At 47.5% G+C, this 19,603-nt stretch overlaps 1 protein-coding gene across 1 annotated transcript; it reads right to left on the bottom strand.

Moving 5' to 3' along the window:
* Window positions 1–277: 277 nt before the first annotated feature.
* FOXE3 (forkhead box E3) lies at window positions 278–1,739 on the bottom strand. Its single transcript, XM_053248929.1, has one exon. It carries the CDS (start codon window positions 1,700–1,702, stop codon window positions 431–433), a length of 1,272 nt encoding a protein of 423 aa, XP_053104904.1. The 5' UTR covers window positions 1,703–1,739; the 3' UTR covers window positions 278–430.
* Window positions 1,740–19,603: the final 17,864 nt, after the last annotated feature.

Genomic DNA, 19,603 nt, shown 5'->3' with positions numbered 1-19,603 from the left:
CCTGGAAATGGCATGATCTACCATCTGGAAAACGAAAGCTCACAATTTTTAAACAAATCCCTGGGCCAGCCCAGTTGAATACATGGTTCATTCTCTGCTCTGTCTCCCTCATTCTCTATGACCAAACAAACCTGTGCCTGACTCTCTCAGGAAACGTTACAGGCAGAAACCTGCCTCCACCCACTAAAAGGAGGCAACTATGATCACATAACACAATCCTCTAGGATCTAATGCAAACCTATGGGGTGGGGGTGGGGGTGGGATGCGACGCGTACAATATTGTCAAAAGAGCACCGTTCAAGTACTAGGCAGGGGCTTCCCCTCCCACCTGACTCTATGCTAAAAAATATGTTCCAAGAGAGATGTGTGTGTCGCACACTTGGCCTGGGTTCCAGTTGCGCCACCACCAAGGCAGGCTTCCAAACCCATTTCACAAGTATCTCTCCAGGCCTGAAGGGAAGTTGGGCTGCCTCATGTAAGAGTTATTGGTGGCGGCTCCAAACTGCCCAAGACCGTTGAGCTGGGAGGCTGCAAGGCCTAAGAGTTGCTCCGCGTGGTCAGCGCAGGAAGAGGCCGGGCGGCCGGGCTGCAGAGTCAGCCTGTTGGGGGCGGCGTAGAGTTGCGCGTTAGGAGGGGAGTAGGCGCCTTGCGGCACCGCTAGGTGGCCTGGTGGGGAAGCCGAGTACGGGTAGGCCAAGGCTGGGGGCTGCCGGCCCAGCAAGCCGGGGCTGACTGGCTGGCTCTGGAAACAAGCCTCCGGGTTGCCCACAGGGCAGCTGCCCAGGTCGCCAGCCCCATTCAGGCCCATGGGATGATGCCCCAGCTCTGGTCCCACCGGGGAGGCCTGCAGAGCGGCCACTTGCTGCTGCTGCTGGGAGCTAATGAGGCTGTCGATACTGAACATCCGCGGCGGCAGGGCAGCGGGCGCCCCCGGGTACTGGGGAAGGCCAGGCAGTTGCGCGCTATAGGAGCCGCCCGGCGAGTAGATCGGGCCGCTGCTGCCCGGGTAGCCTGCGCCTCCGGAGCCGTTGCAAGGGCCCGGCCGGGCAACGGGGCCCGGATTGGGCGTGAAGGCGCTGGCGCTGTGCACGTAGCCTGGATAGGTGGTGAGGTCGGTGCGCTTGAAGCGCTTTCTGCGGCGCAGGAAGCTGCCGTTGTCGAACATGTCCTCGGCGGCGGGGTCCAGGGTCCAGTAGTTGCCTTTGCCCGGGTGGCCCGGCTCGCGAGGGATCTTGACGAAGCAGTCGTTGAGCGTCAGATTGTGGCGGATGGAGTTCTGCCACTTCTTGGGGTTCTCCCGATAGAAGGGGAAACGCTCCGTGATGAACTTGTAGATACCGCCCAGCGTGAGTCTTCGCTCGGGCGCGTTGGCGATGGCCATGGCGATCAGTGCGATGTAAGAATACGGCGGCTTGCCGCGCTGCACCGGCCGCTTCCTCCGACGGCCCCCGCCGCCTCCACCGGCTCCTCCTCCACCTGCGCCCGAGCAAGGCAACGGGTCCTCGGAAGACTGCTCCCCTGCTCTCTCCGCCGGGCTTCCTCTGGGCTCCGATTTGATCAACAGCGGCTCCACTTTGCAGCTCGACGGGGAGCCTCTGTGCAAGTTGGGGGAACCCGGGCTAGCCCCCTGGCTGGGCGAGTGGAGGGAGTCGGCTGTCATGGTGCACATACCCGAGAAAAAGGAAAAGCCGGCCAGATTCATATACGAGGAAAGCCCCGGAAAGGGAGAGGCGGCTGAGATAGGGCAGCTCCCTCGGGGACCAGGTATTGGACCGGCAACTTGCCTTATATAGTTCAAGGCCTGGCGCCACCCTGGTGTGCGCGCACACACATACACCCCCCCCCCAGCGGCTCAGCTACTGCCCACCCACCTGAGCTACCCCCAGCCCCCACAGCTCACATGTACAAATACACAGCGATGTCAGAAGGAAACACTTTGCACTACCTGCTGCTGGTGGCATTTTATATCCAGGCTACGCTCCCTTTTCCCGTCCCGTCTGCGCCACTTAGGAGACAAAGCAGAGTCCTCGTTTTCCAATCCAAGTCATGAACAAGGAACCTTTCAAGGGTGCAGCCGGATCCTCTACACATTTACTCGGCAGTAAATACTTATCCCACTGTGTTCAGTGGGGCTTACTCCAAGTAAATATATGCAGGATTGCCGTGCAACTACCGAGGAAGCCCCTTGGCAGTAAGTGGTTTGTGGCCGGCATTCTTTACTTCTGCCTCACACCTGGCGGCTCAGAGCAGCCATACAGCGAATGCCGATAGAAAAGTATTAAAGCAACCCCAGAATGGCACCTGGCTCCTAAGCACATTCACTTGGTTATAGATTCTAGTTTCTCCGGACTTCAAGATAATTTAATCTCAATGAAGGATACTTTATGGTCGTTAACCGACGTGATTTGAGATTTGCAGGGACAGATTTACACTATGCAACGGGAGATGCTATGTGCACGTCTGTCTCCTAACGAAGAATGAGAGTTGCATAAGACCCGAAATAATAGCCTTGGCGCTGATTCCGTTATTGTCAATGAGGTTTGCGTAGGACAACTTCCCGGTTAATAATGTCCATTTATGTGCAACAAATTTCACGGAATTCAATAGTATTTTGTTTGGAGAACTGGTTGTCGGGGAGCGGGGCGGGAATCACAAATCAGAAACTATTGCATTAAATGGGGGAGGAAAGGAGATAATTTTGATGACGGTAAACATTTCTTACACAAAACAACCGAGCACGGACCAAAGAAAACAGCTATTCCAAAGAGAAATTGGAATATAATGTGTGTGTAGCTCTATCAGGTTATCTCATAGGTTCAACACAGGTACAGATCTATTCACAGGTATAGTCATTCACTTTATGGTGAACGCAGGTCCAACATAATGTCCGAATAAGGCGTGTGTGTTTATATCTGTAAAAGAACAGGAGGCGAAATGCTGCGATTTTAATTGGTCTTATTGTATCGGGGTACAGTTTCCGTGTGTAGTTCATTGATCGCCCTATTCCTTGGAGTTCTTTCGCACACGGAACCTCTTGGTTTCCTCGTGAAGACAGCTCGGGTAATACTCCGCAAGGCAGGCACCCCCACCCCTTCTTCCTTTTGTTCCCCATGGTATTGTGCGAATGTTTGCGTTTGCGTCTCTCCTGCTCATTTGATCAGGGTGGTGGTGGTGGTGGGGTTATTATTATTATTTTTAAGGCCACGGAGCTCTACAGTGGTCTCTTCTCCGCTTGGGCTGCTTTTCGGTTTGTGTGGAATCTTGATTCCACAATCAAGAATCACTTCAGAAAGACTGGATTTAAAGGGAGGTGGCGGAACAAAAACGGCTGGGTGGATCTGCCTCAGAGTGTTCGCATACAATCTAGTTACGAAGAAGAATGTAATAGTCGAGCTGTTGAAATCAGGGCAGGGGGTACTGGAGGGGTGATGCGCAGGGACGGAGCGCCGGAACTTCTCGGCTTCTCTGGCTGTTGGGGTGTGGGCATGGCCATGGGAGCTGTACTTTTGAATTCGCAACTACATCACTGGTTGACATGCTCGCGTGTTAAATTTGCTTGCAAGTACATCGTTCATTCAGTGGCACTGACACCCGCCGCCACGTAATTCATTTCGGATCGGCTGCTTCACGATGTTTTGCAGCCCAGCCAACTTAACCTTGTTTACACGAAGCCAAGTTCCGTTTATTTCAATGAGCTGTACTTGCAAGTAAGTATGCGATGATCGCAATCCTAAATCCACTTACTGAGAATGTAAATGGGACTTCCTTTAAAATAAAAATAAAAATCGTAGACTTGCGCTGCACGGATTCTACCTGGGGGCATCTACCTAGAGGAGATCCGCACAATGTCACACACCCCTGGAATGAATGGGAGCTTTTTGCTTCGGAAAAGCTCACCCGCCTCCTCTGCAATATAGTTCCTTCGACAGTGTTATATACAGTCCCATCTGCTCCCTTTATGGAGCTGACCACCCGTTATCTATCTATTATTTAAAATATTTATACCTGCCCTTCAGTATACCACTGCTCGGGGCCACGCCAGTTCACCGTTCAGCCCTTACCCAGGGGCCAGAGTCTAGGACGAGGTTCATAGGAAGCTGCTTTACACCGAACCAGACCATTTGTCCATCTAGCTCAGTTACTCAGTATTGTTGACACCAGAGATTCTCGAGGTTGGGTCTCCAGATGCTATTGTACTTCAACTCCCATAATCCCCAGCCCCAGTGGCCTTTGGTTGGGGATTATGAGAGTTGAAGTCCAATAACATCTGGGGACCCAACAGCTGAGAATCCCTGGTCTACACTGACTAGCAGCAGCTCTGCACAGTCAGACAGGAGTCTCCCAGCCCTACCTGGAGATCCCAGGGAGAAGGGATGTGCAAACTGGTTGGATTCAAACTGTGGTTCAAACTGAACCAATCTGGTTCAGCCAGTCTGAGTTTGAACTGAACCACTGTGAACCTGGCCAGCCCCAGTTCTAAAAGAACCAGTCCAAATCAGTTTGGAGGGTATACTTGTAAAAGGGAATCCTTGCTGGATTACCAAAGTAGTTTGGCTCAGTTCTGTGGCCGGAGCGGACCAGGTTGGCTTGGTTCAAATTTGGTCCGAATTAGAACTGAACCAGTCAAACTGGTTGCATGTGCCAGGAAGTGAACCTGGGACTTTCTGCATACAAGCAGGCAGGTGCTCTTCCACTGAGCTATGGCCCCATCCCGTAAGGTGAATATCTTTCAGTGCTCACACATGTTACAGTGCTCACATCCACATGTTAACCAGGGCCAACCCCTGCTTAGCAAAGGGGACAATTCATGCTCTACCACAAGACCAGCTCTCCTCCCTGTGCAGAGCAGGGGAAGAACAAAGGGAATCAAGTTGGCAACTCTCTGGTAAAAAGTCCTCGGTCCAATTCAGCTGGTGGAGCTGCACACCTCCAGGATAATTGTCCAGGATGGGAGGAGGTTGCCTCTCTGTGCAAGGGGTTCTGAAAGACTTTGAAGAACTGTTCAAGGACCTGAATTCCACTTCGGGAACTGAGGCAGTGATACAAATGCAAGGGCAAGGACTCTGTGGAAAGAAGGGTGGCGAACCCTTTTGACTCCCTGTCCATCTCCTCTCTGCATGTTTCCCCCTTAAAGCTTTCCAGGGAAGTTCAGATTGATCCACCAACTGTCATATCTGAGAAGAGTGAGTCAGTAAACCATGCCATTATAGCCCACCTTTGCTCCATCTGTTACACTTCATTTGATAGCACCATCAAGATATTCTCAGTTACAGCAGCAGGATGGAGATGAGCAAGTGTGACATCAAATCTGCCATTTACCTCCTTCCTGTTCACCCCAATGATTTTGACAGGAATGATTTCAAGGGATAACAAAGGGTAGCAGTTGCTCCCCACAAAAATATTTCCCGCTCCCTCTTTCAATCTCCCATCCACCAAACTGTAAAATGAATGAACTTTACAAAAATGAACTTTGTGTTCATTTTTGTTCATGTAAGTGAATGAACTTTACAGCAAAATGTCAGACAATACAGTCATAGTATATTATGGTCCTATAGCCTGAATTGATTATTATAAAGGCCCTCCATTGTTTAAAGAAGCCCTGCTCGTTCACTCTTCTCTCCCAGAACTGGGAGAGACTCCAGCCTCAATCCTTCTAGAGCTGCTGCCAGTCAGTGTAGACAGTACCAAGCTAGATGGACCAATGGTCTGACTCCGAATAAGGCAGCTTCCAATGTTTCTAGGAAGAAAAGGGTTCCAAATCTACGATGCTATTATCAAATAGTTACCAACAGACAGATATTTTAGGAGCAACTTCTTATCATGGTAAAATCCTGTCCTTGGCATATAATTGCCTCAGTCCATGCACAGAAGCATTTTCTGTACATGGATATCTCCTTCTTCCCATAACCTTATATGCATTTGCAGAACTTTCTTCACATTCAGCACCTTACTCATATGGTAAGAATCCTGATTCAGAGGTCTATGAGCCTAACTGCAATGCCTGTGGAGTCCCTTTCTATCCCAACATTCTATCTCAGACCTTTGGTGCAGCAGTATCAGGGGCGGGGCCACCATTGAGCGAACAGGATCAAAGAACCCGGGCTGCTGCCTCTCAGGGGCCATGCCTCATGCCCCAACACGTCCCCTGTGTCTGATGTCAGACGCGGGGGCATGGTTTAGGTCCCAAACAGGCCTGCGTGGCCCCATTTGAGAGCTAAACCACACCCCCATGTCTGACATCAGATGCAGGGGGTGTGGCTAACCTCTCCCTGTGTCAGACACGGATGAATGGGGCAGGGCTAGGGGGGCCATGGCGGTGGGCTGAACCCAGGTGGCTGCTGGCCTCCCTCTACGCCTGAGCAGTATGCTGTCAGCAAAAACTCCTCCTCTGACTGAAAGGAAAGTTGTGCTTACTCAAGGAGTCTTTGTGCAAGCTGTGAACAGGAGAGCTTACTGCTAATGGTGTACCACTGCACCAAAGATTTGGAAGCCCCCTCTGTAAATCTTATTTGTCATTAGAACAGCAACTCTGTGAGACAGATCACTTTTATTACTGTTTTACAGATCAGGAACTGAGACTAACCCTCAGAGGTGCACCTAGGTAATTTTGGAGCCTGGACCTAAAGGCCTTTGGAGCCCCCCCCCCCCCGCCCCACTGCTGGAGGTCCCCCTCCACTGCAAGTTAAGCATCATCCCCCCCCCCCACACACACACCCCATGACACATGCAGTATTTTAAACATATGGGTTCTTGAGGGCACAAGCAGCAACTGAACTCACAAGAATGTAAGAATATAAAACAGGTATATTTATACAAATATGCATTAACAAAAACATTTCAACATGTCACTTAATGTATTCCTATCCCACATGTTTCTTTCTCCACTCCCCACTGTCTCTAAAGAGGATTTGGGGCCCCCCAGGGTGTGTGGAGGACCTGGACTTCGGCCTGGAAATCCAGGGGTAAGAGCTCCTCTGCTACCCCTGCTAAATGAGCAAAGAGACACCTTTTAAAGTGGTGATTCTCCCTTATATTTAACCGTAGGAGAGTAACTGTCCCTATCCAACCCCAGCACAGCGTCCTTCCAATGGCTGTTGCTGGTGTCTACCTTGTGTTTCTTTTTAGACTGTTAGCCCTTTGGGGTCAGGGAGCCATTGAAAGATATATAAGTAGCAGCAGCAGCAGCAGCAGCAGATTCTATTGTCATCCAGTGAGACCATGATTGACCAGGGAGTTCAACTCAGACCTCTGTCCAGGGTCACCACCTCCATTTATATTGGACCCACTAGTGCCCTTGTACATCAACCTGGCTTACTGATACCAGCTCTCAAATTTCTGAGCAGTTCAGCTGCTAATTAAAATATTCTCCATTGTAGTCTTGTTCCCATTTGTCTCATGTCTCTGTCTAATTTTCTTGACAGTAGCGATGTAGTTCATTTGTAACAAGATGGGCTCTTCCTGCCCCCAAGGCTTTGCAAATCTGTATGTCAGGATGCATTTCCTTCCCTGTCTCGAACCTTAAATGCAGAATGCCTGCAGCTACTATATGGAGGCTCTTGCTGAAATTGCTCAATGGTTTAGAAACGAACATCTCAGAGCCCACCTATCTGGCTAGGTGTCTCTAATGCTCTGTTTCCAATTGTGGACAAACAAGAGCTGCATGGGAAAATTCATCTGCACTAAACAATATCCCGAAGAGAAGACTTAGACCTGCTTTGCCTTGTAACAGATGGATGGATAATTTAAAACAATGAATGGATGTAGTACTGGAGGGGAGATGGAATGTCTCCAGATTCAGTTACTGCTTCATAACACGGCAATTGGCAACTAGGATTTCCTGAAAAGGAACAACAGAAGTGTCCAACCTCCCAATTTTCAAGTATTTATCTCCCCATTTTGGGGAGCTCAACATCACAACAAAGGGAGACAAGCATTGACAGTGGCCAGCCATTCCCAATTCCACTGATTTAAAACAAAAAACATGTTTTCATAACAATAAAATCTTATTAGCCTGTACAGTTCATCTTCAAATATTCAAATTAATATTTATATTTAAATAAGATGCTGCTCTTTAGAAATCAGATTACATTTCACAAACCTTCAAGATCTGACAAATTCTTCAACTTTGACATCAAATTTTGATGTTGAACTTGATCCCACAATTGGAACAGTTGTTCATCTGCTGCTAAATATAAGAGAACCACTTTAAAAGATTCCCCTTACCCAGTTAGAAGGGGTTGTTGAACCTTTCATGAGGCGATTGATAATCCTTGTACTGTAGAGGCTAGAGTGTTAAATTTAAACTTGGGAGACCCAGGGTCAATTCCCTATTCAGCTATGAAGTCCTTAGGTATTTCTCTCCACTTTCTCAGCTGAACCTACCTCACAGGACTGTTATAAAGATAAAAGGGGGTAACTATGTATATCTCCCTGAGCAGCTTCACAGAAAGGTAGAATAAAAATGTAACAAATAAATAGGTCCTCTCAGTTTTGTAGTCTTTGATTATTTTATTACATCATATTTAATGAAGGACTACCATTCTCACCATTTCCCCCCCCAAATATATTTATTAACATAGAAAAAACGAGAATAAAATACAAATACGCATAAATACAGACAATTCAGTAAATTATTAAGTCCTATTATGTATATATCATGTACATATGTAACACAATTAAGCATAAATAAAATAAAGATATAATTCTCTAACATTCAAATATATTTATTTCTAACTAATTAATCTATATTTTCTATATAGTCATATTCCAAACAGAGCTACCATTCCAATCTTTATTTTTATCCTATTAAGCTGAATTAAATCAACAAATTAAAGCAACAATAATTTTATAGATACGAATAAGAAAATATGTCTAGTTTAATATAAAGCAAATTTATACCAATTAAGACAGTGGGTTTTTTTTGTTCTTTCCATTGTTTTCCTACCTCCAAGGAATCTTATTAACTGAGAATTTCACTAACTATTGTGGCTGACATGTTGAGCAATCTTACTGGGCAGAGCCTCTGCCACTACACCGTGGCATTTTTAAAGGTTTTTTTTTTTAAAGTTCCCCTCCATCCCAAGATGCTGCTCCCCAAGATTTGCCACCAAAGGCAGTTGCCTATATTGCCTAGAAATGTGCACAGAACCAGGCGGGGGTGGTTTGAAGGCTGGGGGGGGTCACACTTTAAGGGCGGGGGGATGCACTCACCTCTCCCCCCACTCCCCCCCCCCCAGCACTCAGTATTTGCAAAGTCCCACGGGGCGGCAGCATACTTCCCTGCCGCCCCGTCTACTCCCTGGCCGAAAGTAGCTGGCGCACATCATCACAAACTACACTATTGAGGTGTCCCTATGTGTCCCTACAACTGTACCCAATTTGGTTCATATTTGTCCAGGTGTTGCAAAGTTGATAGTGGGGGGACACACAGATGGACACACGAACACACACACACACAGAGAATGCTAGGTGATCTCATAAGCCTGCTGGAAAGTAGGCTAATAAGAAGTAGATGAACTTGGAGCTAGTTTGGAACAGAGCAAATTTTCAGCTCTTGGTTTTTGAAAACTGGTAATGTTTTCACCAAAACAAAACAAAAAACCACAATTTTTATTGACAAGAATGGCTAAATGTTGCATTTCTTTAACAGATGGCAGATGGATTTATTTTCCTCCTCTCTTCAATTGTCCTCTATGCTTAATTGACATGTTTGCAAATGAAATTCTCTAAGTTTTGAACTGCCAGATCCTAATCACACAAGTGCAAGTATGGTTGTCAAGTATCAAATTTAGCTATCCAGGAGAAGGGCCTTAAAACAGGAGGAGGATTATCTCCTCTCACCTGAAAATGGGACAACTCTGGGGGGAGGGAGGTAGCCTAATCTACTTAAATATGCCTAACAGCCCCCTGCACAACATTTAAGGACTACTGCAAATCACAGATTTTGGAGCTTCGACTTCATACCAACATCCTGCTCAGCTTATTCTTTCCTCCCACGGTAACATTCCAAATGTTGTTTTGCTTAACATCTAGCCTGTAGAAAAGTTATGGAGAACTCAAATAATTGTTTAGTGCACTGTGACATTTTCGTTTTTCTTAATAAGGAGGGGAGAGCTGGTCTTGTGGTAGCAAGCATGACTTGTCCCCTTAGCTAAGCAGGGTCCACCCTGGTTGCATTTGAATGGGAGACCACATGTGAGCACTATAAGATATTCCCCTCAGGGGATGGAGCCGCTCTGGGAAGAGCAGAAGGTTTCAAGTTCCCTCCCTGGCTTCTCCAAGATAGGCCTGAGAGAGATTCCTGCCTGCAACCTTGGAGAAGCCGCTGCCAGTCTGTGAAGACAATACTGAGCTAGATAGACCAATGGTCTGATGCAGTATCTGGCAGCTTCCTATGTTCCTATGATATTACCCTACTGTGACTTTTCAGGTAACACATTCTATTTCATGGGGAAATATTATCCTGCAGTAGAACATGTCAACTGATAATCGGATAGAATAGATCATTGCTCAGTAGCTGAGCACATGCTTTGCATGCAGAGAGTTCAGTCCTTGGCACCTCCAGTTCAAGGATCAGGTAGCAGATGATGGGAAAGACCTCTGCCTGAGGCTCTGGAGAGCTGTTAACAGTCAGAGGAGGCAATACTGGGCTAGAGGGACCAATGGTCTGACTCAGTATAAGGCAGCTTCATAATAGTTGTGTTGGAGACGATGCAGTTCCAGATGGCATTGACCTTTTGCACCGATAACCCTAATGACCAGTAGGGGCATTGGGAGTAGAGATAGTCAGTTAGGGTCACCTCCTCTTTCCTGTTTATCTCTGCCTCTATGGCCCTTCAGTGAATACAAAGTACTCAGGAACTACGTGGGAGTGACTCTTTCTCCTTCTCCTTCTCCCCATTATGCTTCTATAGGTCTCTCTCTGACCACCATGTACTGTAGCTAGCAGTGAGGGTTTAGGTTTCTCCTGTCATCATGTACTTCTAAATAAAGTAGATTAGTTTAACCTTCAATCAGTCTCCATGCTTATCATTTACAAGCTGTTGCCCCTGAGACCCTGTTAGCTTCTGCTGTAATGGGAGTGAATTAGCTCCTGAAATACTCTGCTATGTATATACAAGTAGCCTGCCCATAAACCCTTGCAGTTTTGGGTGTTCCAGGCTCAAACTTTATATAAATATTACTTTTCATTACAAGTTGAAATAGGACAAAGCTACAATTGAATAAGTAGGGTGGGGGACAAATGTCCTTAGGTCCCTGGAGGGGGAGGTCCTGGATGGTGGCAGTTTGCTGTTTGCTCTCTGCCTTGTACCTCTCTGAAGAAGAAGTGGGTGCGGGGAGATGGACCCACCTTCACTTTTTGTCCCAGGGTCCACTCCAACTTTGCTATGCCCCTGAGGTGAAATATATTTTCCTCTCTGTCCACCATGTTCCTTCCTTATTTTCTTCTTTGTACTTCTTTGTCTTCTGTTGTCGTGAAGGAAAGCTTCCCTCAGGATAACCTCTCCTAATCTTAACAGTATTTACAGTTCCATCCCTTTCGGGTTGGAATATTGGTTCCCTCACAGCTCCTTCCCTCTTTAAACAGAATGCTGGCTTCTTAGGCATTCTGTCTCTATGGTCTTTCACCTGAGGCAATCCTCTCTGTGGGTTTGGTCAGGGCCAAAGAACTTATTAAACGAAGGATCTGGGATACTGAGTTTCAGAAAGACCTGTTGGTCATCTTGGTCATTCCATGACATCTTGGTCATTCCACCTGCTCATTGGTGGGATGCGAATTCACCCAGTGGATTATCTATTCCTCCAGATTACTTTCCCTAAACATAGATGGGCCTTTTCCAGGGCCTGTATGAATGTCCTCCCTTCGTAACTTTTGGCTGATAAATATAGTAGAATTCCAACCGAGCAGAGATATTGCCCCTGTAACTCTGGTGAAATTGAGTCAGATGCACATGTGCTCCTGCGGTGTGTCTTTTATATAGATCTTAGGCAAAGGTTAATCGACCCTCTTTTACATAATCTGCCAGGTCGACTGGACAAATTCTATATCAAATAATTGCTAATAGAAGCAAATTTGTCTATCACACACCCAGTTGCAAAATTCTGTTCTGTAACATGAGTTCATTCTACTCTGCTCACTAATGGTTAGATCCACTGTACAGTTATGTTATTAATATGGCTACGTTTAAAATTTTATATTGTTTTAGAGGTTGTGTTATTGGTCAAAGACTGTAATACTGACCGACTCACTCAATGGCAATTTCTGCTGGTAAATAGTCAAAGCTAACTGGGATTTGAGAATTATTGACAAGATCTTTCACATATTTCAGTATATGAGAGTGAGGAGTTATGATATCATTTACTTTCACATCTCTTCTCCGTATCTATAATCCTATTCACATAAATGGAATGGCTCACAGAAAAAACAGAGTATTGTGATACCTTAAAGGCTGATGCATGTATTGTAATAACACACAGAGTAACTTGTGCCAACATTGCTACAGAGGAATCCTGCAGCTACAGGGTAAGGAGAGCAATCCTGTCCTGCTCTGCAACTGAACTTGTTAGTTAAAATCCCAATAGAACCAGTTGCTGACAGCTGATTTCCTGCTGACTGCTGTTGTCACAGTAATATTGACCCAGCCTGCTGTACCAGCACAAGGTTCTCGGAAGGCTTGTGAGGATGGAAGAGGAGAGCTGGTCTTGTGGGAGCAAGAATGACTTGCCCCCTTAGCTAAGCAGGGCCCACCTGGGTTGCATATGAATGGGAGACTTGATGTGTGAGCAGAGCAAGAGCAGAGCATCCCTTAGGGGATGGAGCCACTCTGGGAAGAGCAGAAGTTCCCAAGTTCCCTCCCTGGCAGCATCTCCAAGATAGGGCTGAGAGAGATTCCTGAGTGCAACCTTGGAGAAACCTCTGCCAGTCTGTGTAGACAATGCTGAGCTAGATGGACCTATGGTCTGACTCAGTATATGGCAACTTCCTATGATGGTGTAATGCCATAGGTTGTGAATATCAGGTCTAGTCAAAATACCTAATGTTATTTGTTAGCACAGCTCAACCATTAAATAAGAATAATTTGGTATGTAGTTCAGAGGACTGAGCCATTGGATTGAGCCAGCCTGCCTCCCTCCCTCCCTCCCTATGGGCTAAGGCTTATTCAGGGAGGAGGGAACATTGTAGATATTCGCACAGAGTGGCCAAGTTATGAATTGTAAACGTTTCAGGAAAGAGAGAGGAGGTCCTTTTAGGGTCTGCAAATCCATGGAGATTGGTGATATGGAGTATCTGGATTCAGAAGGATGTAGACTGCAGGACTGGCTTTGCATATTTTACCTAGAATGCCAAAATATCGATGGCAAGCCTTGTATTGCCCACATTTTCAAGTTTTTCTGTACATCCTTAAGGGCCAGAAAGCCTGACCTTATTATACTACTACTATGAATATTTATATACCACTCTTCAACCAAAGTTCTCATAGTGATTTACACAGAAAAATAAATAATGCATAAATACGAAGGTCCCCTATCTCCAAAAGACTCAAATTCTAGAAAGAAACATAAGATAGACAGCAGAAACAGTCACTGGAGGTACTGTGCTGGGGGTGGATAGGGCCAATTACTCTCCCCCGCTAAATAAAAGAGAATCACCACATTAAAAGGTGCCTCTTTGCCAAGTTAGCAGGGGTAATATGGCCCTTAATATATTACTAGCTGACTCCACACAGAGCATCTGTGCAGTTGTGTAATGAGCCTGTGACATCCCCCACAGCTTGCTCCCCCCCTGCAGCTCTCTCTCTCTCCCCCGCCGCTCGCTCTCCTGCTCTCCCCCCGCCGCTCGCTCTCCCCCTGCCACTCGCTCACTCACTCTCCCCCCGCAGTTTGTTTGCTCTCCCCCTGCAGCTCACGCGCTCGCTCTCCCCTGCTGCTCGCTCGCTCTCCCCCCGCCACTCGCTCGCTTGCTCCCCCCCACAGCTCTCCCCATTGGGCGGGCCAGGGCCAGGCCATCCCACCACCGCCTCCCAGCTTCTCCTCCCGGCTGATAGGGCTTTGCCCACCATATGCCCACCTCCTCACCTCCGCCATCATTTCTCCCCGCCACCGCCTCCTCTTCCTGGCCGCTGGGGCTTCGCCCGCCATCCACCCACCTCTTCTGGATGGAGGGGCTTCACCTGCCGGCCCTCCACCTCTGCATCCTGACCGCTGCCATTATTTCTCTCCGCTTCAATGCTGGAACTCTTGCATGCTCTAGAGCATCTGCGTGTTATTACTTGATTGCTCCCCTCACCTCTGAGATCGCCCCACCCTCACCTGGTCTGCACTCCTGCTCCTTCTCCATCCCATTGCTTCCACCCCCCTCACCCTTCTTGGTCATGGCTGCAGCATTGCTGCTGCCTATTGGCCAAACTGCAGCCCCCTATCCCCAGAGACCTCCCCACCCTCACCTGAGCCCCGCTCCTGCTCCTCCCTTCAGGAGCAGCAGCAGTGGTTGACTGGGCCATTCCTCGCTGCTGCCACCACCATGACCACTCATTCCCCTCAGGCCGCTGACAGGCCCAGGCCCATCCCTTGCCTGCCTGCCTCCCTCTTACAATGGCCTCAGTAGCCCCAAACAGCAGCAGTGGTTGCCTGGACCCTTCTATTGCTCAGGCCTGTCCCTTGCCCTTCCTTCTGTCTCTCCTCCCCCTCCCTTCTTTCTCTCTCTCTCTCTCCTCCACTCGCTCTTCCCCACTCTTTCTTCCCCCTCCCTTCATGTTTTTTCTCCCTCCCTCCCTGAGTTAACAGATTTTGTTCATTTACACAACGGCATCCTCCTTCTCCTGAAGGGGCTCTTTCCTCCCCCACGACCTGACTTTTTGCAGACCCCTGCCTGCTATCCTTTTATTTCCAGAACATCTTCCGACCAGTAACAGCTGCATTCCAACTGACCTTAACCATCACAGGCCCCTCCTCCTTATCTGCATAGGGGATCCCCACTGCCCAATCACCATGGTGCTTCTGCTCTCACAGGCTCCTTCTCCCTATCTGCATATGGAATCCCCACTGCCCAATCAGGTGCTTCTGCTTGCATACTCTGCATATGGAATCCCCACTGCCCAATCAGGTGCTTCTGCTTGCAAACTCAGCCAATCGCCTCCTTCCCACCATGTCGCCACACATGGCCCGTCTTGGAGAACAGCCAATCGCCTCCTTCCTACCATGTTGCCACTCATGGCCTGTCTTGGAGTAATAATAATATAGATTCTAAATAAAATATAATATTATCATAATAAGTCAACAAATCCTTTGTTAGATGGACAGGTTCTAGTCATACAGATATGGAGGCTATTCTCCAGCCTGGGTTAGGCTGTGCGTGAGAACTGCCAGGAATGGTCCTGATCCCAGTGGGGCAGCACCACCTAGGCTCATTTCTAAATCTGGCTCTTAGCCAGGATTAAGGGCTCAAGTGAGTCTCCGGGACAGTGTGTCTGCTGCTGGGGCTATGTTCGGCCCCAGCGGACACAGAGACAGGCGCTCTAGACTCCTGGGTGAATCTCCCGATGTATTGCTCATGTTGCACAGTGCATTGTGGAATATCTGGAGGCAGGGGTATAACTATAATAGGGCAAGAGGAGACAGTTGTCTGGGGGCCCACTGTATTGGCCCCCCCAGAGGCAAGTCACATGACTGACTCCCCCAGCCGCGCACCCGCCTGGGCTTCCTTCAGTTGTATTCATCCTCCGAAATTGATGTGAGTGTTAAGACCTGGAGCTACCAGAACAGCATGTCTTTCTCTAGTACCATTAAATGACTTGCATCTTCCACAATTTACAAAACTTAAAAAAAAATAATTTAGGAAGATGTTCTATTGTGGCGCACGCACGCGCACACATACATCTTTACTATGTTTTTTGTTACCACTTTTGTTACCACTTTCAGCCTCATTTAAGATTTCTTTACTTCATGAGCTGAGCTTCAGTGAGGGGGGAGGGCATTTTAAAATCTTGTCTCTGGGCCCACTCCAACCTTGCTACGCCCCTGTCTGGAGGCCAGGAAGCATCATCCTGGCCTCCAGAGCTCTATGCTGTGGCATGCAGCATGGATTGTCTGGGAGTGTGGTCCGCTCTCCTAGCCACATTACAGAAATTGTCTGGGGGGAAAGTGAGTTCCACCTGCCTTCCCCCCCCCGCTCACTGCCCCTCCCTGCCTGCCTGGTCATGTGAATGACCTCTTATTGTGTTTCCTTCTGCTTCTAGACTGTAGGATTTGAAAACTAAGAGGAGATACGTATATACCTGGCAACAGGAAGGAACATGCAGATCTGTGACCATGGAAGGCAAGATTAATATTATCCACTCAGAGTAAGTCAGTCTTACCATCTTTGCCTTGGACTTCATGTGTCATTGACTGACTCAGCCATTAATTATGCACCAATATTTCCATGTCTCCTAAAAAACAATGCCTTCAGTTTGGCTCTCCCAGCCAGCTGAAAAATTATAGAGATTGGACAGTGAATAAGACTGGCTGACCTTAAAGTCAGATGTTAACAACTTTGGACAAGTGTGGGATTTTACACCCCTATCTGCAGGAAAATCTGGTGTTTAGTGGCCTAACTGTGAACAGGTCATCCTTAAAGCTCCGAACATCCCAGGGGAAAAAAAAGAGAGAGAGAGGGCCTGGGGGGAATTGTACTGGTCCTAATCCCTTCTGCCATTCTGCATATTCATGGAACATTGTCATAACACATCAGGGAGTTCAGTCGGACAAAAGATCTGTCGGCACCCCCCTCCCCATTCCTCTGATGAGCCACGAGACAAATGCTGAGTAAACACTTGGAAACCATTCATTGGGCTGTTCTCATACCGATGAGAAAGGCCTGGGTCTTTCTTGCAGACCTAGAGCTGCTCAACCTAATAAAGTACGGCCCATGGCCTGTGAAAAGAGTGGCCTATGAATGATGAAAACATGGATTATCTCGTTGCACTCTCCTTGTAGCCAACAGTGCTTACATTTGGAGTGCACTTGGTCTGACACGCAATTACAAAAAAGGGGGGGAAAGGAGAGGGGTGGGGAGACATTTGGAGAACATAGTGATTATGCCAGAGATTTCACAGCTGAGCTTGAGTGGGAAATCTTCTTCTTCTTCTTCTTCTTCTTCTTCTTCTTCTTCTTCTTCTTCTTCTTCTTCTTCTTCTTCTTCTTCTTCTTCTTCTTCTTCTTGACAAGATGCTACCCACAATTGTCCAAATAAGCATTTTGTGAAGCATCCTTCAAACAATAAGATTCACCACTGAATAAAGAGTAACAATAGTACAATTAATCATAAGCTGAAGGCTGTTACATTCACCCTTCATGACAGTGTTGATTGTGTTTTGCCTTCACAAGAACGGTTTGAAGCAGATCCCATTTTATGAATGGCAAACTGAAGCTGAGGAAACAGGGTCACATAGCAAGTCTGTGGCAGAGGTGGGATTTCAGTTTTCTCAGATGCGAGCCAAAATCTCTTCATTTTTGTCCTAATATATGAGCCTGATAATGCTGAGCTCACACACAAAGTTCCAGAAGTTAAAAGAAGTTGCTTCTAAAGAGAAAAATAAAACAGCTCCATTCAAACCATGGAGCCCTTTCTCATGGTCCACGAGAAAGGGTTTGGGGCATGCCAGTGATGTAGTTGCAAATTCAGAAGTGCAGGTGCTCTCCATGGCAGCCCCCATGGCTATGCCCACCCCAACAGCCAGAGAAGCCAAGAAGTACCAGCTCCATCCTTGTGCACCCCCCCCTCCACTCCACCCCTGGGGTGTATAGGGAGGGAGGCTGTAAAATCCCTCCCCCATCAACGATTGCCCTGTCCATGCTGAGTGTGTGGATCACATGCCCACATGGACTCCGGCTCTCCCCGGCCACGGCAGAGGGTCAGTTGCCCCACCCACCCCTGGAAATCCCATAATGCAACGTGAGAGTGTGCGGTGCATTATGGGGATCTGGATCTCTATCCCCAGCTGGGAGCCCTGCAGTCCCCCAGCCCTGGGTGTCTGGCAGATGATCAACAAAATGGGGCTAAGAGCACATTCTCCCTTAACCTCATTTGGAGGCAGGCCCCAGAGATGGTTTTCTGCTGTGCTGCCAGTGGGAACCACATAGCTCCCAATGGTTCACATGCACAGCAAAGTTCAGGCTTGGCTGCCTTAGCCCAATCTTTGCTGCGTGTGGGAACAGCCTCATGGTCTCAGAGCATGTGTATAGTTCCTTCTCTATCCAGTGTTCTCTGTTTCAGCTAGAAGGCTGTTATGATCCCAAGTGCTACTTTAGACATGCCCAAGGGGTTGGACATCTGTAGTAGGATTGGTTTTATCTTTTCTGTGCAGCAGACCCCATAACACATCACACGTCTGTTCTGAAATTCCATTCATATTCGTAACAAAAGCAGTTTGCCATGCAGCATTCAGGGCTGCTGGCTGAGAAACACTAGGCCAAAGTCCTATTAGTCATCTCATAGGCAAGATGCCTCCAAGTGCCAGTTGCAGGGGAACAACAGCGGGAGAGAGGGCATGCCCTCCCCTCTTGCCTATGGACTTCTCAGAGGCATCTGCTGGGTCACTATGGGAAACAAGGTGCTGGAATAGATAGGCCTGATCCAGCAGGGCTATTTCTATGTACAGGACTCTCTCTAGCTTTTGCAGCCCCCACAACCCGATGAATCCATATTGTTCTGACCCTGCCAGAGGTCTCTATTGCTGTGATATAATTTTATTTTTTTTAAAATTTTTTTTACATTTTATATCCCGCTCTTCCTCCAGGGAGCCCAGAGCAGCAGACTACATACTTAAGTTTCTCCTCACAACAACCCTGTGAAGTAGGTTAGTCGGAGAGAGAAGTGACTGGCCCGAAGTCACCCAGCAAGTATCATGGCTGAATGGGGATTTGAACTCGGGTCTCCCCGGTCCACTCTAACCACTACACCATGCTGGCTCCCCATCTCATATCCATGGGGCCCTAGAGGACTGCCCCCCTCACCCTGCCTCCAGACAGTCCTGTATGCAGAACTAGTAGCACTATTCCTTGGATCCCAATCTATGAATTGAGTGTGAACAACAACTTACATTGGGCAAAGGTGATAGCCATTTACCTAGATGAGTTAAACATTTGCCTTCATTTATTATCACTATCTACCCATATTTCAGATATTAACAATGAAGACTGTTGTTAATCCAATATAGGAGGCAGTATACTGGGATGGTGTCCTTTTCTAAAGCTCTCCTTCCCACAGACATACTATGCGCAATATGATTACATACTTATGCACATATTTACTTTAGATCAAGCATTACTTTGCTTTCATTTGTGGCCATAACTGACACTCTACCAAAGAGGACAAGTTCATCTACTGATGTGCAGTTCACTAGTTCTACATAATCAGAATTTTGTAACTGTTCCTAGTAATTTTGTCTGCTTTGCTTGCTATTTTTGGTTAGAGAATTCTTCTTAATTTAAAGGTTACTTTCAGAAGTTCTTCACTAAGCATGGAAGAACACAGGTTCAGTTGTACAAGGCATCACTAAACATGGAAGAATGTGGGTTCAGTTTTACAACTTTAAAAGAGCGTGATAAACTTGATGCTGTGTCT

Source organism: Hemicordylus capensis, chromosome 4 (genome assembly GCF_027244095.1).
Source record: "Hemicordylus capensis ecotype Gifberg chromosome 4, rHemCap1.1.pri, whole genome shotgun sequence".
Taxonomy (NCBI): domain Eukaryota; kingdom Metazoa; phylum Chordata; class Lepidosauria; order Squamata; family Cordylidae; genus Hemicordylus; species Hemicordylus capensis.
This window is presented reverse-complemented; position numbering and strand designations above follow the sequence as displayed.

Coding starts and splice junctions, on each gene's coding strand:
- FOXE3 (XM_053248929.1), bottom strand. CDS start 1,702: ATGAATCTGGCCGGCTTTTCCTTTTTCTCGGGTATGTGCACCATGACA.